Source organism: Athene noctua, chromosome 18 (assembly GCF_965140245.1).
Source record: "Athene noctua chromosome 18, bAthNoc1.hap1.1, whole genome shotgun sequence".
NCBI classification, from domain to species: domain Eukaryota; kingdom Metazoa; phylum Chordata; class Aves; order Strigiformes; family Strigidae; genus Athene; species Athene noctua.
Genome location: NC_134054.1, coordinates 1129771 through 1157744, shown reverse-complemented (window position 1 = coordinate 1157744; position 27974 = coordinate 1129771). Strand labels below are relative to the sequence as shown.

Here is a 27974-nt window from a genome sequence, read left to right as displayed (position 1 = left end):
AGCAGGACTAGAGCATCCATTTCCTCAAAAGGGTAACAGAGGCTGGTTCCTTGCCTGGCCTGCAGCACGCTGGGGCAGGAATACCATTACCTGAAACACCTCCAAGAAGCACATGTTACAAGGGAGTAGCAGCACATATGTTGAAGAAGGCAGATCAACAGCTACACAGTTGTCATGAAACCACTGCAGTCTGGCAACTGAAAGAACATCTCCAGCTAATGACTGAAACTGTCTTTTTGAAAGCAGAGTCCAAACTGCTTTTAAATAGGAGCTTGATATGCTTACATATGAGGTAGAAAGGGGTACCTACTGGAGAGAAAATATTAAACTTGTAAGATTTCTTAGAGATACCAGCAAGCTGGATGCCCAAGGGGAGAGGGAAGGGCTTACCGCATTAGCTGGGCTCTGGCTGATCCTGGCAGAGTGAGTGTGTGCACACGTAGAGGGGAGTGCCTGACAGAATCCTCGCATCACATTTCCACTCTGTGATTATTTTTATTTTATTTTTAAAGAGATTTCCAAGGGTCTTTGTCTTTGAGTGCTAACATGGACCAGAGCATATCAAACTCACAGCCTTCTAAAACAAATGCCATACTTTGGACTGAGGGAACTTTTCTTCTAGCATATACTGGTTACCTCGTTCCTCTGAAGAACTTCACAAAATTACTTCACAGGATCACCTGCAAGTTCTGTTCACAATTACCATTTCTACAGTATCCAAAGTACCAGGAATAGCCTCTTCCTCCAGCACATCACAAGGGCAGCTTTTGGACTCTAACTACAGGTGAAAATTGGGAAGAAACTATTGCTGAGAGACTGCTGCAAAAGCAGAGAACGCTTTAGCCAACAGTGAATGGGGACACTTGGCTTAGTTACCCCATGGACCCCTCTGGATGTAACACTGAGCAGTCACTTCTCCTGGCACAGCAGTCAGTGTTCCTGCTGGGCAATAAAGCAGCAACAGCTCCAGCCAGCTTGGACAGAGACAACCCAGCCTTCACCTTCACCAGCTCAGCTGCCATGGAGCAACTAACACTGGTTGCTACAGCCACCAATGCAATGCCTGAAGGGATGGCAAGATTTTGACCCCAGTATTATTACATCTGCAGTTTGGTGCACTGCTCCACAGTATGGACAATCAGCCAGCTGAAGAACGTCACCACAGAGCATTTGTTGGGTTTGGTTTGAGTCTCAAAGACTCATGATACACCAGCAGAGGACTACTGTGAGGACATGAATGCTGGGCAGCCAGAGCATCACTGGCAGTCAGAGTATTAATCAGACTTGAGAGGGAAACCCAACACAAAACCTTCCCAGAAAGCTTCTATTTACTAGATGGAAATAGCACCATGGACAAGCAGCTCCTGGACTCCGTCCCAGGTACTGTGAGAGCAGCACAGTGCCCTGGCACAAGGCAGGGTGCAGCTCAGACCTTTGGCAGCTCAGCAATGAAGCAGGTTCCCTTCTGCCAGTTCAGTTACAGGCTCCCGTTCAAGTCAGTCGTGACTAAGACCCATATATATTAAAGCAAATGACCAGCCCCAGAAACATTTCATGTCTTTGCTGAAATAAACCCTGCATTCACACATTCTTTGTTTACAGTTTATTTTTGTAGGGCAGGGAAAAAAAGCAGTCATACTGACAAATCAGACTTGGAATTTCCAGTTCTGTGATTTTCATGTCACAGAAGATCCCAAATCATGTCCCTGATGAAGAAGCCAGCCAAGCCCTCCCACTCCAGCACACAGACAGGCACATACAGGCCACAGACACCAGCTCCCACTGCTACTGTCTTGACCTTCACCACTTCCACACTTTGAGAAGATCGTTCTCCCATTTGCTCAGCTGCAGTCCTCATCAGGGAAGCCTAAGCCATGGGAACAGCCTAGAGAGTAAATTCTTGTCTCAGCCCCAAGGATGTCTAGCACTGAAGCACAGCAGCAAAGCTTAACCTGTAGGAAGCATATTTTGCCATGACTACTAGCATAACCAGCTGGGCAGATAAGCTCCAGGACGTTACTTCAACTGTTCACAAAAAGAAATAAACTAATTAGAAACATATTTTTAAAATAAATTTTGCATTTCCAGCAGAACCCTGGCAAGCTTGTTCAGATATTCAACAACATGTGACCCCAGGGCAGCAAGAATTCAACTGCCAAGCTGCTGCCTAAAGCAGCACATCACCAGGCCTTTACACCCAAGCCCTTCTTTCAATATAAGCCCAAGCTCATTCACAACTCCTTCGCATAAACCTGCATACATACTTATACCATACAGTCATACTTTCTAGTTATGACAGCTGGGCTACAACAGCGCAGAAAGACGAGAGTTGACCTCTACTTTTCCCCTAAATCAGTAAGGAAACCAGCTTTAAAAGCAGACATCCAAACACTCCAGTTTCCACATGCTGATTGTTCCTGCTACCTCAAGGTAAAAAGTACCTTGAAGAAAGGACGAAACTCCCATAACCATCCTCTACTCTGGGCTGCCAGTCTTGGACAGCCCTACACAACACGGTTCTCATCATCCTCCCCCTTGCTACCCTCTACCTATCCACGTTTCTGAGTGGGAGAGGAGGAAAGAAGACATTAAAGGTAGAGTGAGGTTTCCAGTGTTTGGCATGAGACTAGGTCTTGAACTGACACTGTTCAGGAACGGAACTGGTCTTTACAGGAACACTCAGACATGATCCCATCACTCCCAAGAAGGGATTTCCAAATGTAATGCTTTTATCTTAGTCCATAACCCCTCCCAGGTCAAAGCAACACAGCCGTGTGTTTTTAAAGGAAACTTGTTTTATCTCTGTCCACAAAACTCTTCAAAGTACAAACACTTTGCTCTCTGGTCCAAAAGCAAAGTGATGGCTAATTCAGCTCAGAGAACCGCTTCCAGAGAATTATGTCCAAAGCAAACCATGAAACCCTTTTAGTCCACAGAAAAAAATAAGCTTAGACGAAAACTGAGAAATGGACCAACTCCCTTTCAGCTCAGCAATGTCTACTCCCAACAGCTGTCCTCCTTACGCCACAGGGCATCTCCTGGAGCACCTCAGAAAGATCAGATGAATTATTCAAAACACAGACTAATTCCTGGCGCTCAGACTCTTTGTTCGCTCCAGGATCAGTGTGAGCCGTCTGCTTCCTGGAGGGCTCATTCTGCCTCCAGTAAAGGGCAAACACAAAGGCTTCGATTTGCAGAAGAGAAAATCAATTTAACAGCTAATAAATACACAATTTGTGCAATATACATACTCTCTGTCTCCCTTGATGCTCATACAAAAGTTAATGGAGCGTACTCTGCTAGGCACAAAGTTATTGCACACGTGAACAGCAGTTCAGCTTGGTTTGAGAGCAGAACGGGGAGGAGACTGGAGCGAATGCTTGGCAACACCATGTTGTATTTCCTCACAAACAGCAATAGCAGAGAACCCTCCACGGAGGGTTACAGCTTGAGGAGTCAAGGTCACACATTTTGGAAGATCCTCTGCAGCATCACATGACGGTCCTGATGCAAATCCAGGACAAGTTCAACTCACACGCCCCGTGCTGGCTCTGTGCGGAGAGCTCCGCAGGCCCTTTCCTCACTGATAGTCCAGTCTCCTCAAAAATCCAGACTCTGCACACAGGAACTTAAATAAAACCCATGACATCTGATAAAAGTCATGCTTGCACCTTTCCACCTATCCATAGGGAGGTACAAACACACTGCAGCTGCACAAACTGAAAAACTTACCTTGAAGCAATGGCCACCTACGTAGACCAAGAAATGCACACTATGGGTATCTTCAAGATTTAAAGCCTCCCCTCAAACGAAAGGAATGCCTGTAAGATTGCAGGTGCCTGTAAAAGCTCAACCTAACTTTAGATAAAGCAGAGTTTAAAACCAAAGTCCAGAACACTCTCCTGAAGGCAGATGCTGAGGCCGACAACGAAGCTTTGTTGCTGTGGCCAAGGCACACTCACTGAGGCAGAGCAAGTTTTCAATTCTCCCTTCCCCCCTTATTGTCATTTCCAAGTTTATTTGGCTGCCAAAGTTTATCAGTCTTCTTTTACATCCTTTGGTTTAAAATTAATCCCTCCTGTCCTCTGGATGCTCCGAGTTTACCCTATTAAATCACACGAATCAGTTCAAGTCTGTCCCACTGCAAATCTCCCTGCAGTCTATCCTTCCCTTCAAGAAATGTCTCAGTAAAGAGACCAATCCAGTCAGGCACTGTTACTAAGTAAAAAACACCGGGATTAAAGGCAGACAGGGAGCTAATTAGCTCCAATACTGTGCTCTTCTAACTCACAAGGTTATTGTACACTATAGCACTCATTTCTTACGCTTGCAGCTTGCCGGCTTAACGCAGCTGTGGAAATTTGCTTGATTCCTGACAAGCAGAAAGATAAACACACCTCCCCCCCAAAAAAACCCAAACCAGCAAACAGATAAATAGGAGCAAGATGGACTAATCAAGCCCACTGCCCACACCAACGATGCACCCAGGAAAGACAGTGGCTGGGGAGGCCACACAAATTATTTTGGCAGCGGTGCAGCCTGGAAGCAGAGAAGCTCCTCGGTCAGAAGCATCAGGCTGTCCCGGGGACAGCACACACCTCTGCCCTGCCAGCTACGCCAGCTATGAGGGCTCTCTGCCCTCAGACACTGACACAGGGTCAGCACCCGACGGGAGCTTGCAAGGGGACCTGCTTCCTGATGTGAACAACTGATTTAGGCTTAGATTGGTTTAGTGGGCAGGATTTAGGCTAAGCATACACCCGGCGTGCTGTACAGGCACAGCCTGACAAGCCATGGAGCTGAGCCACCATGCTCCCTGCCTGCCCCCGGGAAGGAGGGTTTCCTCCCTCCTGCCACCCCCAGCAGCATCATCCCACCCCTCGGTGCTCAGCTCCGCACCCTCCGAGGGGAAGGCCTGCTCCCGAGCCGGGCTGGTCACAGGGCCAGGAGACCCGCACGGCCTCAGCAAGGGAGATGCCCACAAGGTGAACAGACAGAGGGGCTGTATACGATCTGTACCAGAACTGCCAGCCAACTCAAAGCTGTTCCAATACAGGAACACACCTCAGAGGCTGTCATACGTGGTGCCACCTGCAGCAGCTGTTTTTCAAGCATCTTACATACAGTTTATAGAAATCCACCTAGCAATCCTCAGCATGAGGTTTGTAACAGAGGTAACTTTTCCTACAACTCAACAATAGTACAAGGAGGTGAGGTGGAGATAGAAAACAGGGTGCAAAATCAGAGCAAAAATTACTTTGTCTCGTTCAGACAACCAGAAAAAACCCCGAGTAAAAACCACAGAGGCTTCAAGGCTGTGCACATCCTTCCCGCAATCCCATCCCAGGAGAATGAGATAAAACACCCTCCCTGAAATTTCATGCTTTATGGACAATGACTTAACCCCTAGGCACCTTCAGAATAACTTATAGCACTTTCCTTCCCATTGATTTTGGTAATCAAGTATTTTGATATTTTAACAGTCACCCTAAACATCCAAGTCGGTTGCCTACTGAGAGGGATGAGCCTCACTGTTTTGTTTCAGATACCCTCCAAACAGAACTGCTGTCACCGGAGAGCAGCAGGTGCATAAGGAGGGATAACTACCACACATTAGCTGTTCAACCATCAAAGCCTAGCAGAGACACAGTATTCAAGTTATCTACAAGTTGAACAGAAGAAACACAGGTGAAGAGTCTCTCACCAGGGATTTACCGTGAGTTAACTACTGCACATTAATTAATCCAGCCATAGCAACACAGTTTTCAACAGAAGAAATTTTTCAGTGCTCAACAAGCACTGCACTATCATTTTCCCACTGCTCACACATTTCTTCTGCGATCAAACAAGCCTGCAACAGAGAAATCTGAGTATCTAGAAGACAAACAAAAGCCCTTTGCGGGGAACACCAGCAACTTGAATAACAGTGCAGGATTCTCATTAGTGAACACACTGGCCAAGTAAGCAGCACAGTGACAGCACAGGGAGATAGATTGCTGGAGGAGGGCTCCTCTGACAGCAACCAAAAACCAGAAATCGACCAAATGGATATACAAAAAAAAAAAAAAAAACTCTTAAAAATGCAAGAACTACTGGACCAATTGACTCAAAGATACAGATATACAGATTCTCCTGAACTGGTGCCTTAACAGGGGCTGGGTTTCTCATTGTAAAAAAGATATTACAACCCAACCCTAAATGACAAGAATCAGCATAGGAACACCCAAAGCATTTGTTTATCCTTCCAAAGCAGGAGGCCAGACTGTACAATAACAATAATCCATCCTAACCAGAATATCCATGGATGAGCCCACATCCCAAGGTGACAACCCCTGAACCACAATGAAAATGTTCAACTGCCAAAACCAGCCAGGTTGCCTTCATCCTGCTGCTGCAGTGCAGCAACTCCCACCTCCCTGAGTGGGAAGCTGTTATCCCAGCATGCAGAAGGGCAACAAAAACACACACATCTAAGAAGGCATTTATAGCCTTGGTGAATACAATGCAGTCCATTTTAAATAAAGTACATGAGATCTGGGAACACAACTAGCACCTTTTGAAAGCTGGTCCAAATCAGCGCACTCCAGCCTTTGAAAGGATGCCAGAAGCTCCACATCCATTCAGAGATTTCTGTACCTTCTTTATAAACATCACTTCAGTGAAACTTGGATGGACATCTGCTGCCGGTTCCTGCCCTGCAGGGCAGAGCGCTACACAAAAACCTCGTGCAGCTCTTCTCTCATCCAGTTTTTCTTTCCAGCCTCCACAGGCTACAGCAGCTATTCCTCCCATTGGGAAACAGATGTCCATTTTTTCTCTCAACTCATATAAAATCTTATCAAACCTAAATCCAACACAAGACATCAGACTTCAAAGGCAATCCTGTCCCAGCTGTATGATGCTAACAGGGTGTTTATGTTTATTTGATACATGCAGAGCTTGATGTGGTTACACAAGACTCCTGTAATTAATGCTTCACTGCATACACACCGGGACTATGAATAAAACTAATATGGGTGACTCCTCAACAAAACCAAGTTTGAAAAGTACACATTTTCTTTCCTTTTTTTAAATTTCCTCCTCACAAAACTCATCTTTCTCTCACTGGATGGACCTCGTTTTGACAGGCAACGGTGTGATTTCCACTGCTGCTGGCTCCATCAAATCAGCATAAAAACTGCAAAAGCCTCCCAGCATCTGAAGAGACTAACTAGTATTTTTGGGCTGCCTCTTTACCAGGAAAACAGACATATTAAGAGTGTCAGTTGATTACAAGTAAACCAAAATGAAAAACCGAAATGCAGAAACACATACTTACATATAAATACAGTCCCACAGATACAGGTGTGCACTAAGACTCAAAACACAAAGCAGATATGGTCAGCCATATCCTGGCAGAGCTACCATACAGGAATAAACTGGGAGGCACAAACTGAAATACACTGGTTTGCTCACTGCACTACTATCTTTACCTTCTGTAATAAACACACACGCCCAAGTAGACATACACCCATCAATCTCACAGATCTGCTAGTGTCAGCTTGCACCAGCACCGTATGTTAACACACACCAGTTTTATAATTCCACTGTGGGCAAGAGTAAATGCAGTCACCATCTGATTTTATTAATCAGTTCCCACCTGCTAAAGACACACCTCACTTTTCCTAGATGAGAATAAGAACAGTTAATTATTACACAGTGACATGTAACACTTATTTTACTACCTACTGAAGTCAAGGATTAATTCTCCAGTTCCCTCTCTTTTCTTATCATGGTCTTTCCTGTTTTCCTTGTCTTCTCATCTACACCATATGTTTCATTGTACCTAGCCATTCACACACTGTTTCCTACCTAATCTGCTGCTCGCTTGCTGTTCCTTTTGCTTCACAACACCCTCACCTCCCCATGTCTTCTTGTTCACCAGATTCTCCTCTCTGAGGTTCCCTAAGTAAATTGCTGTGTTTACTGGGGCTCCTCTTCCTTTCTCCATCCATTATGCCCCTCTGCTCAGAGAGGTAAGTCTACTCACCAGCCTTTTGACAGTGTGGATATTGTATCCCAGCATTCAACATCTCAACATCAAGGCATCAACACCTCGTCCCTCTACTCCTGCCAGGCCTGGGTCCAGGAGCACCTTCAGCAGTGGGGAGAAGAGCTGCTCCAGTCATTCCTTGCACTCACAAAGGCAGTACCACAAAGAGGAAGAGGATACAGGAGTCAAAGCATCTCTTACTTAACTCCCGTACCGAGGATCGTACTGGTCACAGCGATGCCCACAAATGATTTCAAGTAACACTCTGCTTTTGACAACTATGACTACCCCAAAGAGACCGTGTAGATTACACACTGACACCAAATTCATCTGACCATGGTGACTGATAAAGTCCATCGCAGTGCTCACCAATTCTGTCATCTGCCAAACACAAACAACTCTCAAAAAGCCTCCCAGAAGCAATTTTCTGCCAGGCAGAGAAAGGTACAGGGCAGAGCTTCCTCATACATTGGCAGAAACCCATCTGTCTACTCCAGTACAACACTGATGCTCTGAATGGCATCCAAGGGTGAGAGCAGGACTCCAGTTGGTCTCCTGATGCACTCAGACAGATACCCCTTGGCAACCTCCTTGCCCAGGTTCCTTGCATCATATCCACAGAGGACTCTAACCAGGTATGGATGTTCTCTGATTTTTTCTAAAAACATAAAAGTAATGGCTGGAGTGGGGTAGAGAAGGCAAAGGCCTCAGTAGAGGAGCAGACAGGACTACACATGTGAAGGGAACCACAAATCCCAAATTCCAGCTGAACAGGTTGGGAATTCCTACCCAACACATCCAAACCACAATGTACGCTCTGAAAAGACATATACAGTAGGTATGCTTTGCTTTTAAAAGACACCAGAGCATACCAAGCAGCAAATACTTCGAGAAGTCCCAGCTGTCTCCAGCCTTCCTGAATGCCGAAGGCAGGAGCTGAATCCATAACAGCCAGTTATAAGCGGTTCAAGCTCCTGCCTGGCACTGGAGGTAGGACAAGAGACTCCACAGGTTGCAATTAGGATCAAAATTCTTCCTAATGCCATGGAATTAATTACATTTCTAGATTTCACACCACCATTCTTCAAATTATAATTTTCTACTTAACATCAGCAGTAGAGACTATTAGTAATTTTGGCAATGAGAAACACAAAATTGCTCCAGTTACAGTTTGGGTGTCATTTTTTTCTTAGATCACAGTCAAAGTGGGACATCCCACTTCTAACAGAATCTCTGTTCTCTTCACAAAAGATCCAGGATACTAAATATGCAGGACTGCTGCTGGACTTAACATTACATATAAGAAGGACAACAATTCTCCACATCAGCAGTCACTCGTATCCAGACAGACTTCAGTTTGCACACAACAGACAAAAATTTCAAGAACTATAAAATAGGATCTATTTTCAGTACTTATAATTCCAGTTCTCCTTAGTCTCTGAGCTGTCAACTGTGCCTTGAACACGGCACCGTCAACAGCACTGGCCAGAGGGACCCTTTGGGAAGAAACGACACTCCCAGATTCATGGGCACAAACAGCTGATGCAGCCAGGAGAAGACACAAGCATGAAGCTGGGGCAGGCAGAACACTAAGGGTGAGAAGACCTGAAGCAACCCCTTGCTTGATGGCAAGGCTTGAGTGCCCTGGCTGCACAGTAATCCCAGCACGAGTACAGCCAGGTGTCTCAGTATTGTCACCTGAAAAGCTTTAGCTTGTGTGCATCAAAAACACTGCAGGATATTGAATTAAAAACAGGGTAGCCTCTAGAGTCCTTCTGGATTTGCTGCCCCAGCTCCAGACATCGACATGATGGACCTCAGTTTCCATGAAGACTTCTCCCCTGTACCACCCTCCCCCCATCCTCTCCCTGCCCCCAGCCCCTGTTGAACTCCCCAGCAGCGGATACCTTAGAAAACCACCGGCCCTCACACCAAAACAAAGAGCCCCTGACCAAAACAAAGAACCCCTGCAAGAGGCTCTCACCTCAGGCCAGCCTGCCCAAGCACACAACCTCTGGGCAGTCTCCAAAAGCAGTGGATGGCTGTCCCGAGGAGAGCTGCCACGGCCCCTTAACAGCGGGCACAGGCCAAAGCTGTGGGAGTTGTCCCACCTTCTCCCGCACCCACCACCTCCCTCGCAGCAGCAGTTGCACGAGTCAGGTCAGAGATTGCTTCTGGCTGAAAATTAACTGAGAAAAACCTTTTTTTTTTTTTATTAATATAATTACTTGTTTCCAGCTTAATGACTTCCTGGCTACACCTCACCATACCGTTTAAGCCAATTAAATCAACACTGACACAGTCCTACCTACTTTTCTCCCCACCCAGCAATGCATTCCCGCACCTGCCTTATGCCAGTGCTTGCCCAACCCCACCACAAGCAAGCATTGGGCATCCAAACTGTGGAAAACTCGCCACTTCTTGGTGGGTTTGTTTTGCATCAGCTCAGCTTGTTCAGGCATCAGCAGGGAGCCATGCCAGTGGGACACACATGCTGGGTGCGAGGCCACAGTACAACTCGGAGAGCAGCCAGACCTGCCCCAGCAGACTGCCAATGCGCCCAGCCCCTTCCCATCCCACCCGCAGGCTCCCCCAGCTTTGCCTACGTGGCACAAGAAGGGTCCTGGCAAAGGGCTGCCCTCCAGGGATGAAGGTTCTGGTTGGTTCCAGGAACCACTGCCACAGAAACCTGCTCCTCCAGAGCCCACCCGGGATCCTACACTCAGCAACTCCCAGGGCACCCAAACACTCATCTGTTAACTTAAAGGAAGAAACACCCAAACACCAGCTTTCACCACAAGCACTTGTGTATCATCAAACTGGTCCTGTTGTCCTGAATTCATGTTTAAATCGCCACTTTAAACTAACTACAACAGAAACAACTGCCCGTTCTCCACCAGGAGAAAGGATGCACGTGCTACATTATCACAAGCTCACATAGCGCCACAGGTCCTGGAGTTGGGGTGCAAAACCAACTCAGCCCCGAAGACAAACAGGATTCAGGGGAATGATTCATAAATATGAAAAACAGGGGCCTGGTGGAACTACAAGGGGCAACACGGAGAGATGTAACTTCACTGCAACAAGGCTGTTTCTTGTTTTATCACAAGCCCTTTGGTACATCGCAGTCAAGATTTTAATCCATGAATTTAATTCACAAGGTTTAGGATTCTGGGTTTTGAAGGTGTTGTAAGCATGGGTAACACCACCCTTCCGGGGCCCAACATGTACCCTCTCCATCTAGCAAGCAGAAGAGCTTCACACAGGGGAAGCTACAAAGAGCAAAAAATTCACCTTTTTATTCCATGCATACCAAACTCTTTAGTTCATATCATCAGTTCTCTGCCCAAACAGGTCCCTGTCAGTCTCAGTGTAGTCTGTCCTAGCTGGACAGGACACAGACTATCATGAACAACTGTGACAAACATTTGCTGAGAACACCTGCACCTCTCTCACAGAGAGCACAACCTTTCCTCCTTCTATTAAAAAATAAAGAGCTCCCAAAACAGGGCAAACAGCTTCTTTAGTATTACCATCACTGTATTAAATTTAAAAAAAAAAAGAATAAACCAGCACTGAACCACTTCAGCCTAATGAAGCCTAAAATGTTGCCCTAGCAGACTATTTTTCAGTGGCATAATTTTAAAGAAAAAACTCAAAAGGTGTTTGCTGCGGCTTTTCTGAAAAATAAATACCCCCTGTTTTCGCAAGACTGCTCAATCATCAACAAGTGCAGGCGGGAACCCTGGCAACATGACCCTGCTAAAACCCTGTAAATTTCCATCAGAATAAAAGAAAACCGAACCTACAGTTCACCGTGGAACTGTTCTTACCAAAACATCTGCCCTGAGAAAAACTCGGGAAGGGACGCAGAGGGACGGGGCACCGGGGCTGGCCGGGAGCGGAGCCGAGGGGCACCGGGGCAGGGCCGGGCCGTCCCACCGCTGGCCGAGCCCTGCAGAAGCACCGGCCCGGCCGCCCGCTCCCCCCCCCTCCTCGCCTGGGGCCGCCTCCCGGGCTGCGCGGCGGCGCTCCCGGCGAGGGGACGGGCCGCTGGCAGCGCCCCGGCCGCCCCCCCCGACCCGCGCCCGGGATGCTGCCGCCCGCGCGGGTCCCCCCCCGGGAGGCCGCGGAATCGTCCCCGGCTGGAAGAAGCGGGAGCCGCGGCCGCGCCGCCTTTGTCCCGCCCCGTGGTTCGCTGCTGCCGCCCGGGGCAGGGCGGCCTCCACCGCGGGAGGGCTGGGGGCCGGCCCCGCGCCCCTCGGCAGCCCCCGGGGCGCAGCGCGGCGGCGGCGGGCAGGGCCGCGCTTCCTGCCGCGGAGTCCAGCGGGCGCGGCCGGGCCGCCGAGCGGGGGCCGGGCGCGGCGGGAGGCGGCAGCGGCGGGGCAGGCCCGGAGCGGGGCCTGCCGGGGCCACGCTGAGCGCGCCCCCCCCCCCCCCCAGCCCAGGCCGCGCCGCGGGTCTCCCGCGGGCAGCGCCGCTCTGGCCGGCGGGCACGGCCGCGCCCCGGCGCGGCTCCCAGCGCTGCGGCCCTTACCCGGGCCGGGGGGTCACGGCGAAGGGGCGGGGGGGGCGCGGGGGGCCGGCGCCGCCAGCCACCCCCTGCCCGGGGGTTCGCCTTGGGCAGCGCCCGCCCTGCCCGCGCAGGGCGAGACCCGAGCGGGCACCGCGCTCCCGGGGCCCGGCCCGGCCCGCCGAGGCCTAGAGCGGGGGACGCGCCGCCCGGGCCGGAAGCGGCGGCCGGGCCGCGGCCTAGCGCGGGGCTGCTTACCCTGCATGCTGCCGGCGGCCGCGTGCGCCTGCGGCCCGCCCGGGCCCGGCCCGCTCCCGCCGCCCGCGCCGGAGCCGCTGCTGGGGCTGGGAGTCGCCATTGTGTGCGCGGAGAGGCGGCAGCGCGGCGGCTGCAATGCAGCAGGGACCCTCCCAGGCAGGACACCTAGAGCCCCGCCGCCGTATAGCAGCCGCCCCGTCCGCCCCCGGGCTGGGGCCGCCGCTTAACCCCTCCCAGGCGGGGCGCCCGCAGCCCTGGCGCCTTGCGGCAGCCGCTGCGGCGGGGCGGGAGCGGGCGCTGCTCCCGCGGGGAGGGAAGGTGGGGGGGGGAAGCCCCCGCCGCCCCCCGGGGCAGCACCCTCCGCCGGACCCCCCCCCGCCCTGCACCTGCCCCGGCAGCCCCGCGCCGCTCCCGCTTTCCCAGGCGGGAGGGGCCTGGCCCGCTCCCTTCGCCCCTCCTGCGCCCTCGGCTTCCCCCGGTACCCCCGCACGGGGCCGGGGTGTCCCCAGGTGCTCCCCCCCCCGGCTGGGGGTGCCCGACCGCCTGCTCCCCCCCTCCCCTCCGCATGCCCGGGGAAGCCGGCGCTTGGCCCGAGCACTTGAACGGGATTTCTCACCTTCACCCATGACTTCGCCTCCCGCACAAGCAGCTACTCGCAAACTTCTCGCGACTTCCCTGCCCACCACAGGGCATAACTTCCTCCTGCCTTGCCCACAATATTCAGGGCATCATCCCCTTCCCACGACCATCAGCCTCCACCACATTTTCTTTCCTCCCTTGGCCACTGCTGCTCATTCCAGCCCATTTTTTCTGATCCTACCTCTGACTCCAGCCAACTTACAGCCCCAGTCGTAGGGACAGCACATGCCAGGAATTAGCAGTGAAATGGGTCCCCCAGAGATGTGGGCTCTCTTCCTCCAGCCCCCTGCACGACGTGGGCAAAGCCCTTCACCTACAAGAGTCCTTGTTTCCTCACCTGTGTAACAGAAATAACACCAACCTCCTTGTGAATGGGGATCCGCTGACAAGAGAGCTGGACACCCAGGTGCTAGACAGCAGCACACAGACTCTTTCCCTGCTCCTCCGCTGCCCAGGCTTCCCCATGCTCCTCACGAAGGTGTGATGGAGCAAGCACCTCAAACACGTGCTGGATGTGCCTCCAAAAGCTGCCAACCACGACCCCTTGTGCAATGGGGGAAAGAGGTTGCGGCAGGAGCTGCCTCCCCTTCTGACCTTCATTTTTTCTTCTTTCTCCCCCAGCTCAGCTCATATTTATTTATCTCATCTCATGTTAATGCCAATGTTTTGAACTTGGGAAAGCATCTTCTCCCATCCTAGAGGCTTCAGGTTTCCCTGCTCAGCTGCCTGTGGGATCAGGGAGATGGGCTGAGACCTGGGAAGCAGTCCCCGGGGTGCAGAAGGAGCCCGGCCTTCTGCCCGAACCCTGCTTTCCAGTGAGCACCTCACGCTCTGCAGAGCAACCCTTCGTCAGGAGATGGGAGAATGGGGTAGAGCTGGTCCTGACCATTTCCCTCTTCCTGCTCTGTCCTCCCAACGCCTGCTAATCCATCAAAGTCATCTTCCTCCCTCTCAGGGATACAGCTTTCCTTTGCTTCGGGGAACACCGTCAACTCTTCACACGCTTAAGCCAAAATCCCAGTAACCTATTTGCTGGGTCTGAACTTAGGCTGCTACCCTACGCTGTCCCACCCTGGCCTCTGCTCTCTCCTGGGATACTGCTGATCCTTTCAGGGCTGCACACAGCCTGTCCTCTTTGGATGTATTGGGCACGAACAGCTGTTCATGCCCACGTTGCTCGGAGAGGAGCAGGAAGCATTCACATGCAGAGCTTCCCACAAGAACAGCCCTTCCTGAATGTGGTTTCTGCGGGCACCAGGAGTGGTAGCCACCAGTCCCAGCGCCTGGCACAGCCTGTCACAAAGACTACAGACCCCACGGCGTGCAGCAGCGCAAGCTCATGGGTCCAGGCGAAGGCGTGCCCTTACCCTCTCCTCCCGCATTCCCATACGGAACACCTCACCACCTAGCACAAAGCAGGATCTCAACCCTGTATCTTCACTGACCTAATGCCAGGGAACACCAAGGATGGAGTCACAGGAGTGGAGCATAACATGGTGGACAGGCCGTGGCCTCAGCAGCAAGATCCCAGACCTGAGCGAGGCAAGCAGGGCAGGTCACAGGGCTGTAACCAGGTTCAGCCTGGACTCCAGAGGAGCATACTGCAATAAGGCAGGTCTGGGGTTAAGTTAGGTCCCTGGATCAGGACCTGTCTCACAGCCCCAAGACACAGCCAGGCACAGCAGCCACACAGCTATGACATAGCTTAGGTAGGAACCAAAGTAAAAGCTTTGACTAAAGAAAGCTCCCAAAGGAAAAAGCAAAGAGTGATTTCTCCACCACTCCAGACTTCCAGCTTTTTTTTTTTTTTTTTCGAAGGCCTCTAAAGCTACCTGATGCTTATTAAACTGCTTGCTCTTACCAGCAAACTCGCCTTAAATGCTGAGAGTTAAACTTCTGGGGAGGAGGGTGTAGTCCAGGTCATGACACAAAAGACATTCACCTGCCTAGTTTCACAACTTCCCCTTCCCTTCCCTGTCTTGTTTAAGCCTTGTCTTCTGCCTTAACCAAGAGTGCAGGTCCAGAGTTGGCATCTTGGCAGGGTGTGATACAGAAACCCAGTGCCTACTGGCAAACACTGGCAGAAGCTGACAGCTGGCTCCCACCTCCTATTTCATGCCACCTGCATGTGGTTTGCTTACAATTAGGTAAAATCATACTGTTTATCCTTCCCCCCCTGCAAATCTGGGAGGATCAACAATACCTGCCCTGACAGATGTTTGCAAAACCTGTTCTTAAAGACCTCCAGTGATGGAGATTGTGCCATCCCCCAGCAATCTGTTCTGGCACATTTCTATCCTGACATTATCTGAAAGACTAACTTAAGCTTTTTGTCTGAGCTGAAATCCTTCATATCCTGTCCTGCTTGTTATGGCCATGGCTGCCTTTGAAATGACCTCTTAGGCACTTGATGACTCTAGTGTTTCCCTTCCCCTCCTCACTCTGGCTTTCTCTGCTACAATCTAATCAACTCAATTCTTTCAGCCTTTCTTCGTGTTTTCTGCGCCTCCCAGCACCCTCATTCACCTCCTTTGACTTTTTTTTCCGTTGACCTACATTTTTGGAAGTAGTGTCCCTGGATAGACATATTACTATGGCTTGTTTTAGAGGCCGCATTCCTGGCTCACACACTCCAGGGTGGTGGGTTTTTTTGTTGTTGTTGTTGCTGGTGTTCAGTTTGCTCTGCATTATATCTTAGACTCTTATTTGAAAAATTTCACCCACCCAGTTCCCTCACTTGAAGTTATATTCATAAAGGTAATGCTCAAAGTTGTACCTGTTGAATTTTGCCCTATAGGTTTCAGCCCATTTCTCCTGTTTGTCACTCTGAACTCTGTTGTCTCCGGCATCCTTCACAGCCTGGAGTAATTTGCAGGTTTAATAGGACACCCATGGGTGTTAATCATCATGGCTGTTAACTGAACTAATTAAAAAGGTCTGGAGTCAGAATAGACCCCTGCAAAAATCCCTTCAATATGTCCTTCTGTTTGGACAACCACTGATAATTAGCACTTGAGGTACAATTCTCTGGACTGTTTTGCACTCACCATGTGATTACATCTTCTTAAGAGAGGGTCAATATAGCTAGTGTTAAAAACCTTCCTAAAGTCAACATATACGATATCTGCTACTTTTCCCTTTATGCCTAAAAAACCTGTGATATGCCAGGACATCTGTAGACTGGTTTGTCAGCATTTGTTCTTTACAATTCACAGTGGCTGTGGTCCATCCCCTTGTACTGCAGGTGCATACAAGTGCCTTCTTTAATGAGCCCTTCCAGAATTTATCTGGGAATTGAGGATTTCAGATTAAGATTAAAGAAAGTAGCCAACAAAGCATAAACAAGACCAATTTGTGAATTTGAGTGAGCTCTATAAAACTAATGAGGTAGGAAGAAGGTTGTTAATATAGGATTACAGTGAGGACAAGAAGGAAGTCAGTCTACTGAACCCTTCAGACATGTATCCCCTGAAGTCAGCCAGTCAGTGAACGCAGGGCTCCCTTCTCAGTAAGGTGGGCTCCACCTCTCCGGCTCATGGCACCTGACCCACCAGTTAAGGCAACTAAACCCAAAGCTCTTTTGGCAATATGGACTGTGTGACCATGCATTTATCTCCAGATGTCCCTATTTGAATTGCAGTCCTGGGGCCAGGAACACACCGCAGCCCCCGAGCCCTTCACCTGGCCACCTGGAGCCTCTTAACCAGTTTTACCAGATCAAAACCAATCTGTGGTCATTCATGGCAGCATCATCGGTGTCCGGAGGTATGAGCACTGTTATGGAGTGGGTCACCAGGATGGGTGACTGTGGCAGTGTTTCAGGAACATCTCTGATACAGGCTCTTGGGAAACAGCCCAGTTCTCCCCGTATCACAGCTCAGCTGCTGGGTCTATCTCTGCAACACCCCCATTTCAGAGCCTCCGTCCTTCACAGGTGGAGCTGCCAAACTGAAGATGAGCTTGAACTTCTATGGGCTAAGTAGCAGACTCCAGAGAGGCATGAGGACGTAAAATGTTTTATCTAATATTGAAGAACTAATTTTCAAATAGTTCAAATTATACTCAGGGGTACTCAGTGTTCTCGGCCTCCCTCTTATGGGAGAAAGCAGCATTGCTGGAGACTCCTCAGCAGTCTCCTCTGTCCGCGGACAGGGAGCGGTGTAGGAAGTGCTCCTGGTAGTAGGTAAAACTTTAAAGTGAACAGCCTTGACATTTTCTTTGCAGTAAGCACACCAAACACTAAAAATCCTTTATAGTTCTAAAACACGCTACAGCCCAGCTGCTTTTGAATTAGAGCAGCAAAGAAAGGGACATATTCAGATGCCACAGTTGGTGAACCAGTTCCCTCTTCCCACCCCAGCCTACCGGAGACAGGCCTTTTGCCCTCTCTTATTCTTGTGTCACTGAACTTTTCCCGCTTACAGGGTTGCCAAACCCTTCACACTGTCCCTCCCAAGTGCCCAGGAAAAGCTACTTTCTGCCAGCCCAGCAGCCCCTTCCCCTCAGCAGAAGTCCTGTCCCACCCCACGCAGGGCCCGGGATGTGCCTGTCCGGCTCTTTCTCTGACTCTCTCCCAGTCTCCACCAGTTTCTCCCAGCTGCTCTCCAGAAGCCACAGTCTTTCCTCCGGACCTGCGGCCCAGCCCCTGTGATGTGGCAAACAGCAGCCCAGCCGTGGCACAGAAACCAGGTGGGCTCTGTAGGTTTGCGTAATAACTTGTGCCCAGACAAATGGAAGAGTCACAGAGTTCACCACAGCTGAATTTTCTTTTTGCAGGATCAGCTAATACAGCTGAAAAAAAAGGAGAGTAATTCATAATTTTGCTTCCTACACAAAGAAGAGATGGTGTGCCTGAAAAGCTTCTCTGGCTTTTATTCTTCTATTATATAAATTACCCTAAGGAAAGACACACTGTCTCTTGTGTTCTTCTCCTTTATTCTTTTTTAACACCAGTGTAACTTTTTAATCCTTGACATTTCCATTTTCTAGCCAGAGATACTTCTCCTCCCTTAGAAAATACATTCAAAAACCTATCCTGGACCTGGAAACAAAGAATGAGAGTGATTCATTACTAGAGCACATTACTGGGTTCATTGCTAGAGCCCTGCTCCTTCTGAGGTGGGGGGGGGGGACTGAGGATCTGGGGCCTGAGGTTACACCCCAAAGACAAATGTCACTGAGAGCTCTCCAGTGAGGTTCTGCCTCCTTAAAAAACCTGAGCCAGGAGTATGGTGTAGTTCATGGTGCCTCAGTGAGGGAGTGCAGCTCCATAGGGACCTACCAAGAAATTGCAGGGATGTTTAGACTGTTGCTCCTGCTAATCCATGTGTCAAGCTGGGTTTGGTAAGAGGAAAACAAAACGTGTAGTTCCTCAGCTTTCTTTTAAGCATTTGTAGTCCCTTCCTGTAGTGCTAGTCAATAGGAAAGTTGTACCCTTATGGGTACCTGTAGAGAGTGGTTTGATTTTCCTGGGCTTCAGAATGGGGATGTGAATCCATTTAAATGTCAGGAGGGATTTAGTTATAGTGAGCATGCCCTGCTGTTCTGCCTGCAGCTGCCAGCATGTGCTTAATGTACAGAATAACACAAGTATTATGAACCATAAAGCCTACTCAGTGGAGCTGTAACAATGGCAGCCATTTACAAAGACAGCTCTTACTTTTCTGTGACTTTCTCTTCAGTAATTTCATCTCTCATAACCTGCTCAAGGAAAGACTTAGTTAAAAATAACAGGAGAAGATAAGCATTAATCCTCTCTACAAATGTAGACACATGCACATGTCCTCTGCATAATGGTTCAGCAAGACCTAATTCTGTTGGGGGCTAAGGGGGCTGTATTTTGCTGTTACTGAAATCAGTGGGGGAAATGATCTGACAGGTTTGGTAGATGTATAGAGTACTTAAAACATTTCTGAAGGGCCCATTTTCAATTCATCACTAATCATCACTTTTTGTCATAAATCATCAGTGAATGATGAGGCAGCACTATTCTTCTGAGCAATAATCATTTTGTTCTCCAGACAACACAAAAAGACTGAATCCCTTCTTAAATACAAAGCTAATCCTAGACCATTGAGTCATTACAAAAATTTCCATTTAAATCCCAATCTCTTGGCAAGGAAAAGAAAGAAGTGTCCTCTTACCCCCGACTCACTATTCTTCCCCTACACCCACGGTTCTTCAACATCACCACATTTCCGAGGCCAGGCATAGTGGTGACACCCATTGCCACATCTGGTCATAGGCCCTGGGAGACAGAAGACGCTTGTGACAAGCTCACTGGAGATACTTGGAGCTGGTGCTCACTCTTGCTGTGCAACCGGAGGCCTTTCTGGAGATGGTTCCTTCTCTTTCACCATGTCAGCTCCCAGTCAGCTTAGTTATTACTACAGTAGAGAAAAAAAACCTTTCAGATATCTTACCACCAAAATTAACTATAAAAAAACATGAATCTATCTCACATCTAGGTTGGATATAGGTGTGGGTTCACAATGCCCTTTGCAACTAAACAGGATGGTTCTTGACTATGAGGAGAGACTGGACAGAAACTCAGTGGGAACCTCACTGTTCATAGTTAGTTTTGACACAGGCTGCAGAATTTGCAGTAGTTGCTTATTTTGCTTTGCCTATGCTGAAAAATTAGTATCTAGTCTTGCACAGTCCTGCTTGACCTCGGAGATGTCTCTCAAACAGCAGTAGTAGTTAGTTGGTCCCAGGCCGGCAGTGCCAGAGGTTGCCCTGCAGCTGTACTGCCAGCCACGGCTGCTCCCAACCCCTGCCCAGCACCCCCTGAGCTCAGCCGTGCCCAGCACCCGCCCGCCCGCTGCGCTCCACAGCCCCTCAACCTTGGCTGCTCTGCGCCAGGGGTCTGCACTCCAGCCCTCCCCTGCCCCCCTGAGAGCACCTCCCTGCCCTCCCGGCCCCCGCCACACACACGGACCTGACCTGGTGACGGAGTGCTCAGGGAGCAGGGACGGCTGGCTGCCCCCGCGGCACCGTGGCCAACGGGCCTGTCCCAGTGCCCTGGCGGGGTGCAAGCAGGGCAGACCGGAGACTGCAGCCAGACCCCAGCAGGAGTCCCAGCCACCAGCCAAATTCATGGAGACAAGGACAATCTGGGAGGTCAGCCCATGGGTCAAGGACTGGATCAACAGGCTCCAGGGGCAAGCACAGGCTGTGGCCGAGCTGGAGACGGGGCTCCTGAAACAGCCCAGGCAGGGACTCCAGGACCCCTCTCAAGGGGTTTGTACTTTTGCACAACTACTAGCCAGTTTTACTGTACAAGTTTGTTCCGTGTATTCACTGAGACACATCTCCCTCAGGTACAGGAGTTATCTCAGAAACAGGCAGATGTTGCTATGGAGGCAGGGCTGGAGGTCTCAAATCCAACAGCTCAATTGAAGCAAGATTGTCACAGCGTCTGAGCAGGTGAGCTGTGGCTGTGTCTAGGGAAGCCTTAGAAATCTCCAAGGATGGAGATCACACAGTCCACCTGGCTCACCTGTTGCAGGGCAGAGATCGCACAGTCCGCCTGGCTCACCTGTTGCAGGGCAGAGATCGCACAGTCCGCCTGGCTCACCTGTTGCAGGGCAGAGATCGCACAGTCCGCCTGGCTCACCTGTTGCAGGACAGAGATCGCACAGTCCGCCTGGCTCACCTGTTGCAGGACAGAGATCGCACAGTCCGCCTGGCTCACCTGTTGCAGGACAGAGATCGCACAGTCCGCCTGGCTCACCTGCTGCAGGGCAGAGATCGCACAGTCCGCCTGGCTCACCTGTTGTAGGGCAGAGATCGCACAGTCCGCCTGGCTCACCTGTTGCAGGACAGACATCGCACAGTCCACCTGGCTCACCTGTTGCAGGACAGAGATCGCACAGTCCGCCTGGCTCACCTGTTGCAGGACAGAGATCGCACAGTCCGCCTGGCTCACCTGCTGCAGGGCAGAGATCGCACAGTCCGCCTGGCTCACCTGTTGCAGGACAGAGATCGCACAGTCCACCTGGCTCACCTGTTGTAGGCTGCACGACCTTCCTGATGAGGACATTTCCCTCATGTCCAGTCAAAACCGTCCAAGCCACCATTTGTGGCCACAGCCCCTTGGAATATAATCTGATGACAGCAAGGAAAATATGGCTTTGTCACCTGTGCAGACACCCCCAGGCAGTTACACGTTATCAGTGGATTTTGCTCCCTCGTTGCCCACTTCTGCCCAAAGGCCATGTTCTCTGGGTGCTGACCACACTGGCCACCATCTGCAGAACCCAGTCCAGTCTCCCACAGCCTTCCTCACTGGGGACCCTGCGCAGGACCGAGAGTTGCAGGGGCAGCAGCATGGGGCGAAGAGGGAACAGTAACTCCCTGCGGTGTGCTGGTCACACTTGACAGAGCCCAGCGTGTACCCGGGCTCTTTTGCCACAGGCTCTCGCTGACGGGCACCAGTTCTCTGTGCAGACTGGCTGCCGCTCAGCAGCACACGGCGTCAGACGGGACAGCCCTCGCTTTGCTGTCATTCCGGGAACAGGCACACTGTAACTAACACTGCACAGCCTGGGCTGTGCCTCGATTTTGAAAACGGGCGTTTTTCAAAACTCTAAAAATCTCAAGTAACTCTGAACAAGCCACTCTGAGTGCCCTGGCACCCTCGCCGCAGCCCTGTGCGCACCGGCCCCCGGGCCCCGCGGGGACGGCTGGACCCGGACTCAGACTCGGGCCCGGGCCCGGCGGAGGGCGGGCGCTGCGCTACGCGAGGGGCGGGCGCCGGGCGGTTCCCCCCGCCGTGGTCCCGCCCGCCCCGTGGCCGCGTCCCTCCCGGGCAGGGCCGGAGGCGGCGCCGGCCATGGCGGGGCGGCTGTGGCGGCTCAGTAACCTCCTCATGGCCGTCTTCTTCGGGCTGGCGGCCGCCGTGCAGGTGCGGGCGGGGCGGATGGCGGTTCCCCTCCCCTCCCCTCCCGCAGGGTCTCACTCCGTGTCTCCCCGCTGCAGGTGAACGATCCCGACGCCGGGCTCTGGACAGTGAGTACCGGGTTCTACCCTTTCCCCACCCGCCGGGTGGCCGGAGCAGGGCGGCGCCGCGGGCAGGGCTGCAATCCGGCCGTGCTTCCAGGATCTTCCTTATTTCGCCCAGATCCGCGCCTGCCCCTGCAGAGCGTTGGCTCCTTGTGCAGAACCCGCCATCCTGCCCGCGGCCCCCCCGCCCGCCCCCCCCTGAGCGGGCGACCCCCCGTCGCCACCTCCGCTTGCCTCGAAGCCCCCGCCCGGCTCGGCGGGGCCCCTCGGTTCGAGGGGAGATCTCGAGAGGAACCCTCTGCCCTGCCCGCTTTGCCAGCCCTTTCTCGGGCACACGGACAGCCCGCGGGCCCGGCGTCCCCGGGTGTCCCCAGCGTGCCCGGTGTCCCCGGCGTGCCCGGGGCTGGGAGCCCAGGCGCGGGGGGAATGTCCCTGCGTGTGGCAGGAGGTGCCGGGCGGGCGGGGGCAGCAAGGGGGCTCCTGCTCTCGGGGGAGCCGCCCAGCACCCCCCGCCCTGCCCCGTGCTGGGGTTTGGGGAGCCCGAGGGGGATTCCCCCGTCGGGGCTGGCCGCAGAGGATCACGATGCGGCGCAGGAGCCCAGCGGCGGGACGGTGGGGCAGCGAGGCCTCGGGAGCCGGCAGCTGAGGAGCAGGGATGGCACTCAGGGACCCCGCGTTCTGGGGGCGATGGTGGAGGTGGGAGCAGCAGCAGTGCCAGGGCACGCCAGAGGCACCGGCAGCTGCTGTGCCCACCCGACAAACTGCTACGAAGGGAGCAGCCTTGGTGTGGGTGCAGCTTCTGCTTCCCCATCCTGCTAAGTTTTGCTACAAGTAGATGTCTGTTTCATTAACAGGTTGTTTACTTAGTGCCAGCTGCCCTGACGCTGCTTGTCAGCATTAACCCTTCAATACCAGGTACGATATTGGCGTGTGAAACAGAGTTTCTGCTCAAATTTGGCCCCAAAAGGGTCTTTTTTTCTTGAATCACAGATTAAGATCAAGGCCACATGGAAATATGTCCTACTACCTATCGAGGGGAAGAAGCTGTGGGACCTGGACAGAGGAGCCCTGCCTAAAGGCTGCTGCTGGGCCAGTCTAACCTTCGCACCCCAATTCCTGTGTTCAAAGCCTGAGTGTGGCACAAGCCTGGGACCATGCCCTGAACCTCACTCTGGTTGACATTAGCAGATTAATTCACTTTGTTTCCTTGTTGTAAATCTGTGTTTTTCCTCATCTACCTCACAGAAGAGCAGTTGAGCTCTGCACAGTCCTTGGAAAGGGCTAAAGTTCAGTATCAAGTGTTGCAAGTCCCCCACAAAGCACGTGGGCAGTGATGGGCACGTTTAGAAGCAGTGGATGAATTTCCAGGGGTGTATGCTAAGGGGGCTAATGCCACATCACGTGTTGAGGGAATCAGTCAGATTAGATTTGGCCCAGGACTCCAGAGGGTAGTTAATTTTTTGTATTTTCCTCCAGTAGAAGTAATTTTAAAATAAGGACATTTTATATAGACAAGGTGACTGTATCTTTTCTGGATGAATACTTACTCAGAATACACTGAAACCACACTTGTGCCAGAAGAGAATTTTCAAGAGTGCATGCTGTTGCTCTCTCGGCATTCTGGCTACCTTAAAGATATAAAGTGGCATCATTCGTAAGGCCAAAACCCTTGAGAGTGGGTTGCCTGTGGTTTTGAACATTTCGGGGAGGTTTGTTTGTGTGACAGGTGTAGCTTCAACATAATGGTGTTTGGCTGGTCAAGAGAATCTGCCTGTTAAACTTTCAAGTAGGTTTTTGTACTTGTGCCAAGATCTGTGGAAAATAAATATTAAAATAGCACAACTATTGTATAACTGGACATTTATGTCGATTCACCAGGGTCTATTTACTGTTCAGGTCTGGAAAACCCAGATTCTAAGTTCAGCCAAATGGGGAATCGATTACAACTTGGGTCACACTGAGCTCTTGAATTTTGGCAGCCCATCATCTTTAATGCTTGCCTGGAGGGGTGAGCGCCCAGAAAAGACTGCTTTTAACTTTACAGTTTTCTGAGATTAGCAAGAACTGCCTCTGCTGTTTGCTCACTTCTCCTCAGTGAGCCCCTGGGAATGGACATGGAAAACCACAAGAATATGTGGGTCCATTCAGATATATCACATCATCTGTACTTCTCTGGTTAGTCCCCAGGCAGAGATGTCATCAGTATCGCTCATCATCACAGGCAAAACCTCAGGCAGAGGCTTGTCAGGGAGTGTGAGGGAAGAAGCTCCCTGGGGTGCGGTGTCTGTCCTTGCGGACTGACTGGGACCTGGGGCTGGCTCCCATGGACCCTGGTGGCCCTCCGTGGTCATGCTAAGTGTCTGGTGATAGCTGTGAGATCTGGAAAGGCCCTTCCTTGTGCTTAAGAGAACTTTAGTTTGTAATCCACCTTTTGCCATGCACATTGAGTGCTGGAGCCTGTTTTGTTTGCTGGAGAGAACAGGAAACCATTTCCATTGAGGTGCTGCTGCCAATAAGTTGCATTCCTAGCAAAGCAAGCCCCAAGGCCGCTAGTGTTTATTTTCAACAGCACTTTTTAGCAGATTTCCTCAGTCATAAAGATGCTGGTATTAATTCCATCTTCCTGCCTAAGATGTGTGTGTTTGCTGGAGGCATCTTTTTTAGCAAGTCAGTTGCTTTTTGATTTATAGCATTTACCTCGTGCTACGTTGCATGCAGCATACATTGCTGGCAATCTATTTTTTTTCCTCAGATAATGGTGTTTGGAGGAGCCTTTGTGACCTTCATTCTGCTGGTTGTATTGTTGGGACCATGGCCTTGGCTTGCTCTTTGTTTGCTTATGCTCAAGGAAACATTTTGCACGAAGAGGAAGGCAGGTAAGCAGTGGCAGTGATTTTTATTTTCCACTGCATAAATTCAGCATGCCAGGCCACCTCCTTCTGGTGGTCACCTTGCTAAACTTTATCTGCTGGGCTGTTGCAATGAGTGCTATAGTCCAGGGGAATCAGTCCAAGCACCATAGTGCTCCAAACCAGCCATTTGTTGAACAAAAGAGCTAAAGGGAGAGTGAACAGTCAGGATTGCTTGCCAGACTGTGGCAGTCAGATTTAATTGGGCTCAGTTCTGGCTTTCAAAGACCAAGGCACAGTGAAACAGCTTTGTGTTCTCTTGCTGGAGATGTAGGAACAGGAATTAATGTTTTAAAACTCCTGAGGTGATACCATATGCATGTTTATGTGGCACAGGCTGCGGATTCCTCTGAACTGCCAGGGACTGGGGGGGGAGAATTCTCACCTGGACATTCGGTTGTGGCCTCAAAGTAGGTGCTTGCACAGTATTAAGGTGAAGCACTGGCAGCTACTGCATCTGTTTATGGTCTGAAATACTGGGATGGTGCTTTGCTCTGTGTTAAGGAGAGAAATGTGCTGTGGAATAGAAGTTTAGCAGTGGAACAAAAAGTGGAGGCAGGGATTTCTGCAGCTGTATAGCTGGGTCATGTGTGTTTGTAGTTTGTGGTGGGAAGCACAACTTTTATAATTATAATCCTAGTAAAAGATATTGAACTTCTCCAAAGGAGCAGACACTACTGTTTTGGAGGCAATTTTCTTCTTTTTTTTAAAGTAAACATTTGCTTGTATTTTTTTCTGATCTGATTTTTGCTTGGCTTTTTAGAGAGTTGTTTGGTCTGGTGATTATTACAATATGGATGAGTTTTTGTCGCAGTTCAGCAAAGTAAGTTTGTTTCCTTTGTTTTTAATCTGTTCATACGTTTGTTCACATTTAGTGACTTGCTTCTTGAAAACAGTTGATTTTGGCTCCTTGTTTTTCTGCTTCATGTCACTGTCTGAGCCTTCTCAGATACCTAAGCAGTAGTAGCTGGTGCTACGGCCTGTATGTTCTTGCACAGTTAAAGGTCTGGGGGGGGAAGCTACACTAAACATGTTTTCTTCTGCTCCCCCTGCCATAATGGGCAGGGGACATTCTCCCTTTGCATAGGGACAGCACACCCCTTCTGCACACAGGCTAGTGAGCACTGGCCACAGCTGGTAATGAACTGTAAAACCTTTTCTCCCATTGCTTCCAATTTACAGAACTTTCCAGTGAGGTTCTCTGTACTGGAGCAGGGGTAATGCAGCAGAGGTTGGCAGAAGGCTCTGGGTGGCGGCCTGGCTGCAGCAGCTCTGCATTTTTTTCCCCTCCAGCCTTTTCAGAGGACTATGCTACAGCAGTTTTGCTAAATTCCTGTTAGCTGGGAGAATGAAAAATCCCAAATCTGCCAAAAAGTACCTTTGTGCTGGGAAAACACGTCAGAGATGCTCTGGGCAAGCAGGGTGCTTTATTTATTTTTTTTTTTTCCCCACTGCCTGAGGTGGCAGAAAAACTTCTGCTGACATATGGTGCCTCTCCAGTAAAAGACTCTGCTGATGCATCCACAGAATCTACATTAAAGTGGCCAAAGCTCTCTGCTGTCTTTCTAGCTGCAGCCAGGTGTGAATGTTTTGTAGCAGTCTGATTTGAAGCAGCTCTCTTTGCATTTGCTTCTTTATAGGAGTCCACTGGGTGGAGTTCGCTTGATTGCTGCACTCTTGGTGGCTCTCTTCCCCTTTGTTTTGTGGCTGTACATTTATGTGAACAAAGAGATGCGAGCATCTTGGCCAACGCACTGTAAAACGGTGATATAGAATATTCTGACCTTACTTGCCATTGCTTTTGGTTCTTAATGAAAGGCTAGTATCAGTTTGATAGGACCCAAGAATGCCTGGCTGCTTCCAGCAGTGTAGTTTGAGATTTGTTAAAGTAATTGAGGAACACTGTCAAATCTGAGTGGAGAATCTTTCTATGGAAACTGTTGTTCAGCTGGCTTCTTCATACATTTTCAAAGCACTGTTGATCTGTGTTCTAATGGTATATTCAGGAAATCCTGGCACCCTTGGATCGCTCTCCAAGCACCTCATAGTTTGGGAAATCTACTGTTCTGTAACATAAGGGAAAAGTAAAGCAAACACTTTGTTTCAATAAATGACTATTTACAGTCAGAAAACTTCCAGATATCTGCCCGGATATTCCATTGAGACTAACGGAAAAAATGAGCAGTCTGTATTTCTGTTCTTGTTACATCTGAATTGATAAAATGACCAAAAGAGGGTTGTGAAAGAATGCCAGGAATTGATAAAGGCACTGGTAAAGCTGACAAGAGTGACCCTGAAGAAGCAACACTGCAATTAAGACAAGGAAATACCGAGATAGGCATAAGGGGTAACACTGTAAGGCCATAAAGCAGGGAAGTAGGGAGATAAATGCCTAGGAACAAAAGCTACTGATAAAACCAAGGAGAGAACTACTTGAACTATGAGCTTTCCTCATTAACATAGAAAAAACCCCTTTGCTCGAGTAGGAAGAAGCCCCCTACCAAGAAAGCCCCTTCCTCACTGAATGTGTGGTTTAAAAAGAGACTGCTGTGAGTTTAAATGGAGACGAGACCTCGCAAGGACCAAGGAGAATGAGGGTGGCCAAGCTTACCAGTAA

General features: G+C 50.4%; 2 protein-coding genes across 4 annotated transcripts in view; one reads left to right on the top strand and one right to left on the bottom strand.

The window, feature by feature from the left end:
* MAP2K4 (mitogen-activated protein kinase kinase 4) overlaps positions 1–12962 on the bottom strand; it is a 109007-nt gene extending 96045 nt beyond the window's left edge. For both annotated transcript variants that reach the window (XM_074921973.1, XM_074921974.1), the window contains exon 1: positions 12804–12962. In XM_074921973.1, coding sequence (XP_074778074.1) covers positions 12804–12903 — 100 coding nt within the window. In that variant the 5' untranslated portion in view covers positions 12904–12962. The remainder of the gene's footprint in view (positions 1–12803) is intronic.
* A 9279-nt stretch (positions 12963–22241) lies between these two features.
* TMEM220 (transmembrane protein 220) lies at positions 22242–27148 on the top strand. Of its 2 annotated transcripts, none has more exons than XM_074922427.1 (6): positions 22242–22350; positions 22425–22454; positions 23439–23622; positions 25201–25324; positions 26121–26180; positions 26998–27148. In XM_074922427.1, exons 1-6 carry the CDS (start codon positions 22279–22281, stop codon positions 27128–27130), a joined length of 603 nt encoding a protein of 200 aa, XP_074778528.1. In that variant the 5' UTR covers positions 22242–22278; the 3' UTR covers positions 27131–27148. The 2 variants fall into 2 exon arrangements, with proteins under 2 accessions (XP_074778528.1, XP_074778529.1); XM_074922428.1 differs by lacking the exon at positions 23439–23622 and adding an exon at positions 23303–23363.
* Positions 27149–27974: the final 826 nt, after the last annotated feature.

Coding starts and splice junctions, on each gene's coding strand:
- TMEM220 (XM_074922427.1), top strand. CDS start 22,279: ATGGCGGGGCGGCTGTGGCGGCTCAGTAACCTCCTCATGGCCGTCTTC. Junction 22,351..22,424: donor GGCTGGCGGCCGCCGTGCAG/GTGCGGGCGGGG, acceptor TCCCCGCTGCAG/GTGAACGATCCCGACGCCGG. Junction 22,455..23,438: donor CCGACGCCGGGCTCTGGACA/GTGAGTACCGGG, acceptor CTTGAATCACAG/ATTAAGATCAAGGCCACATG.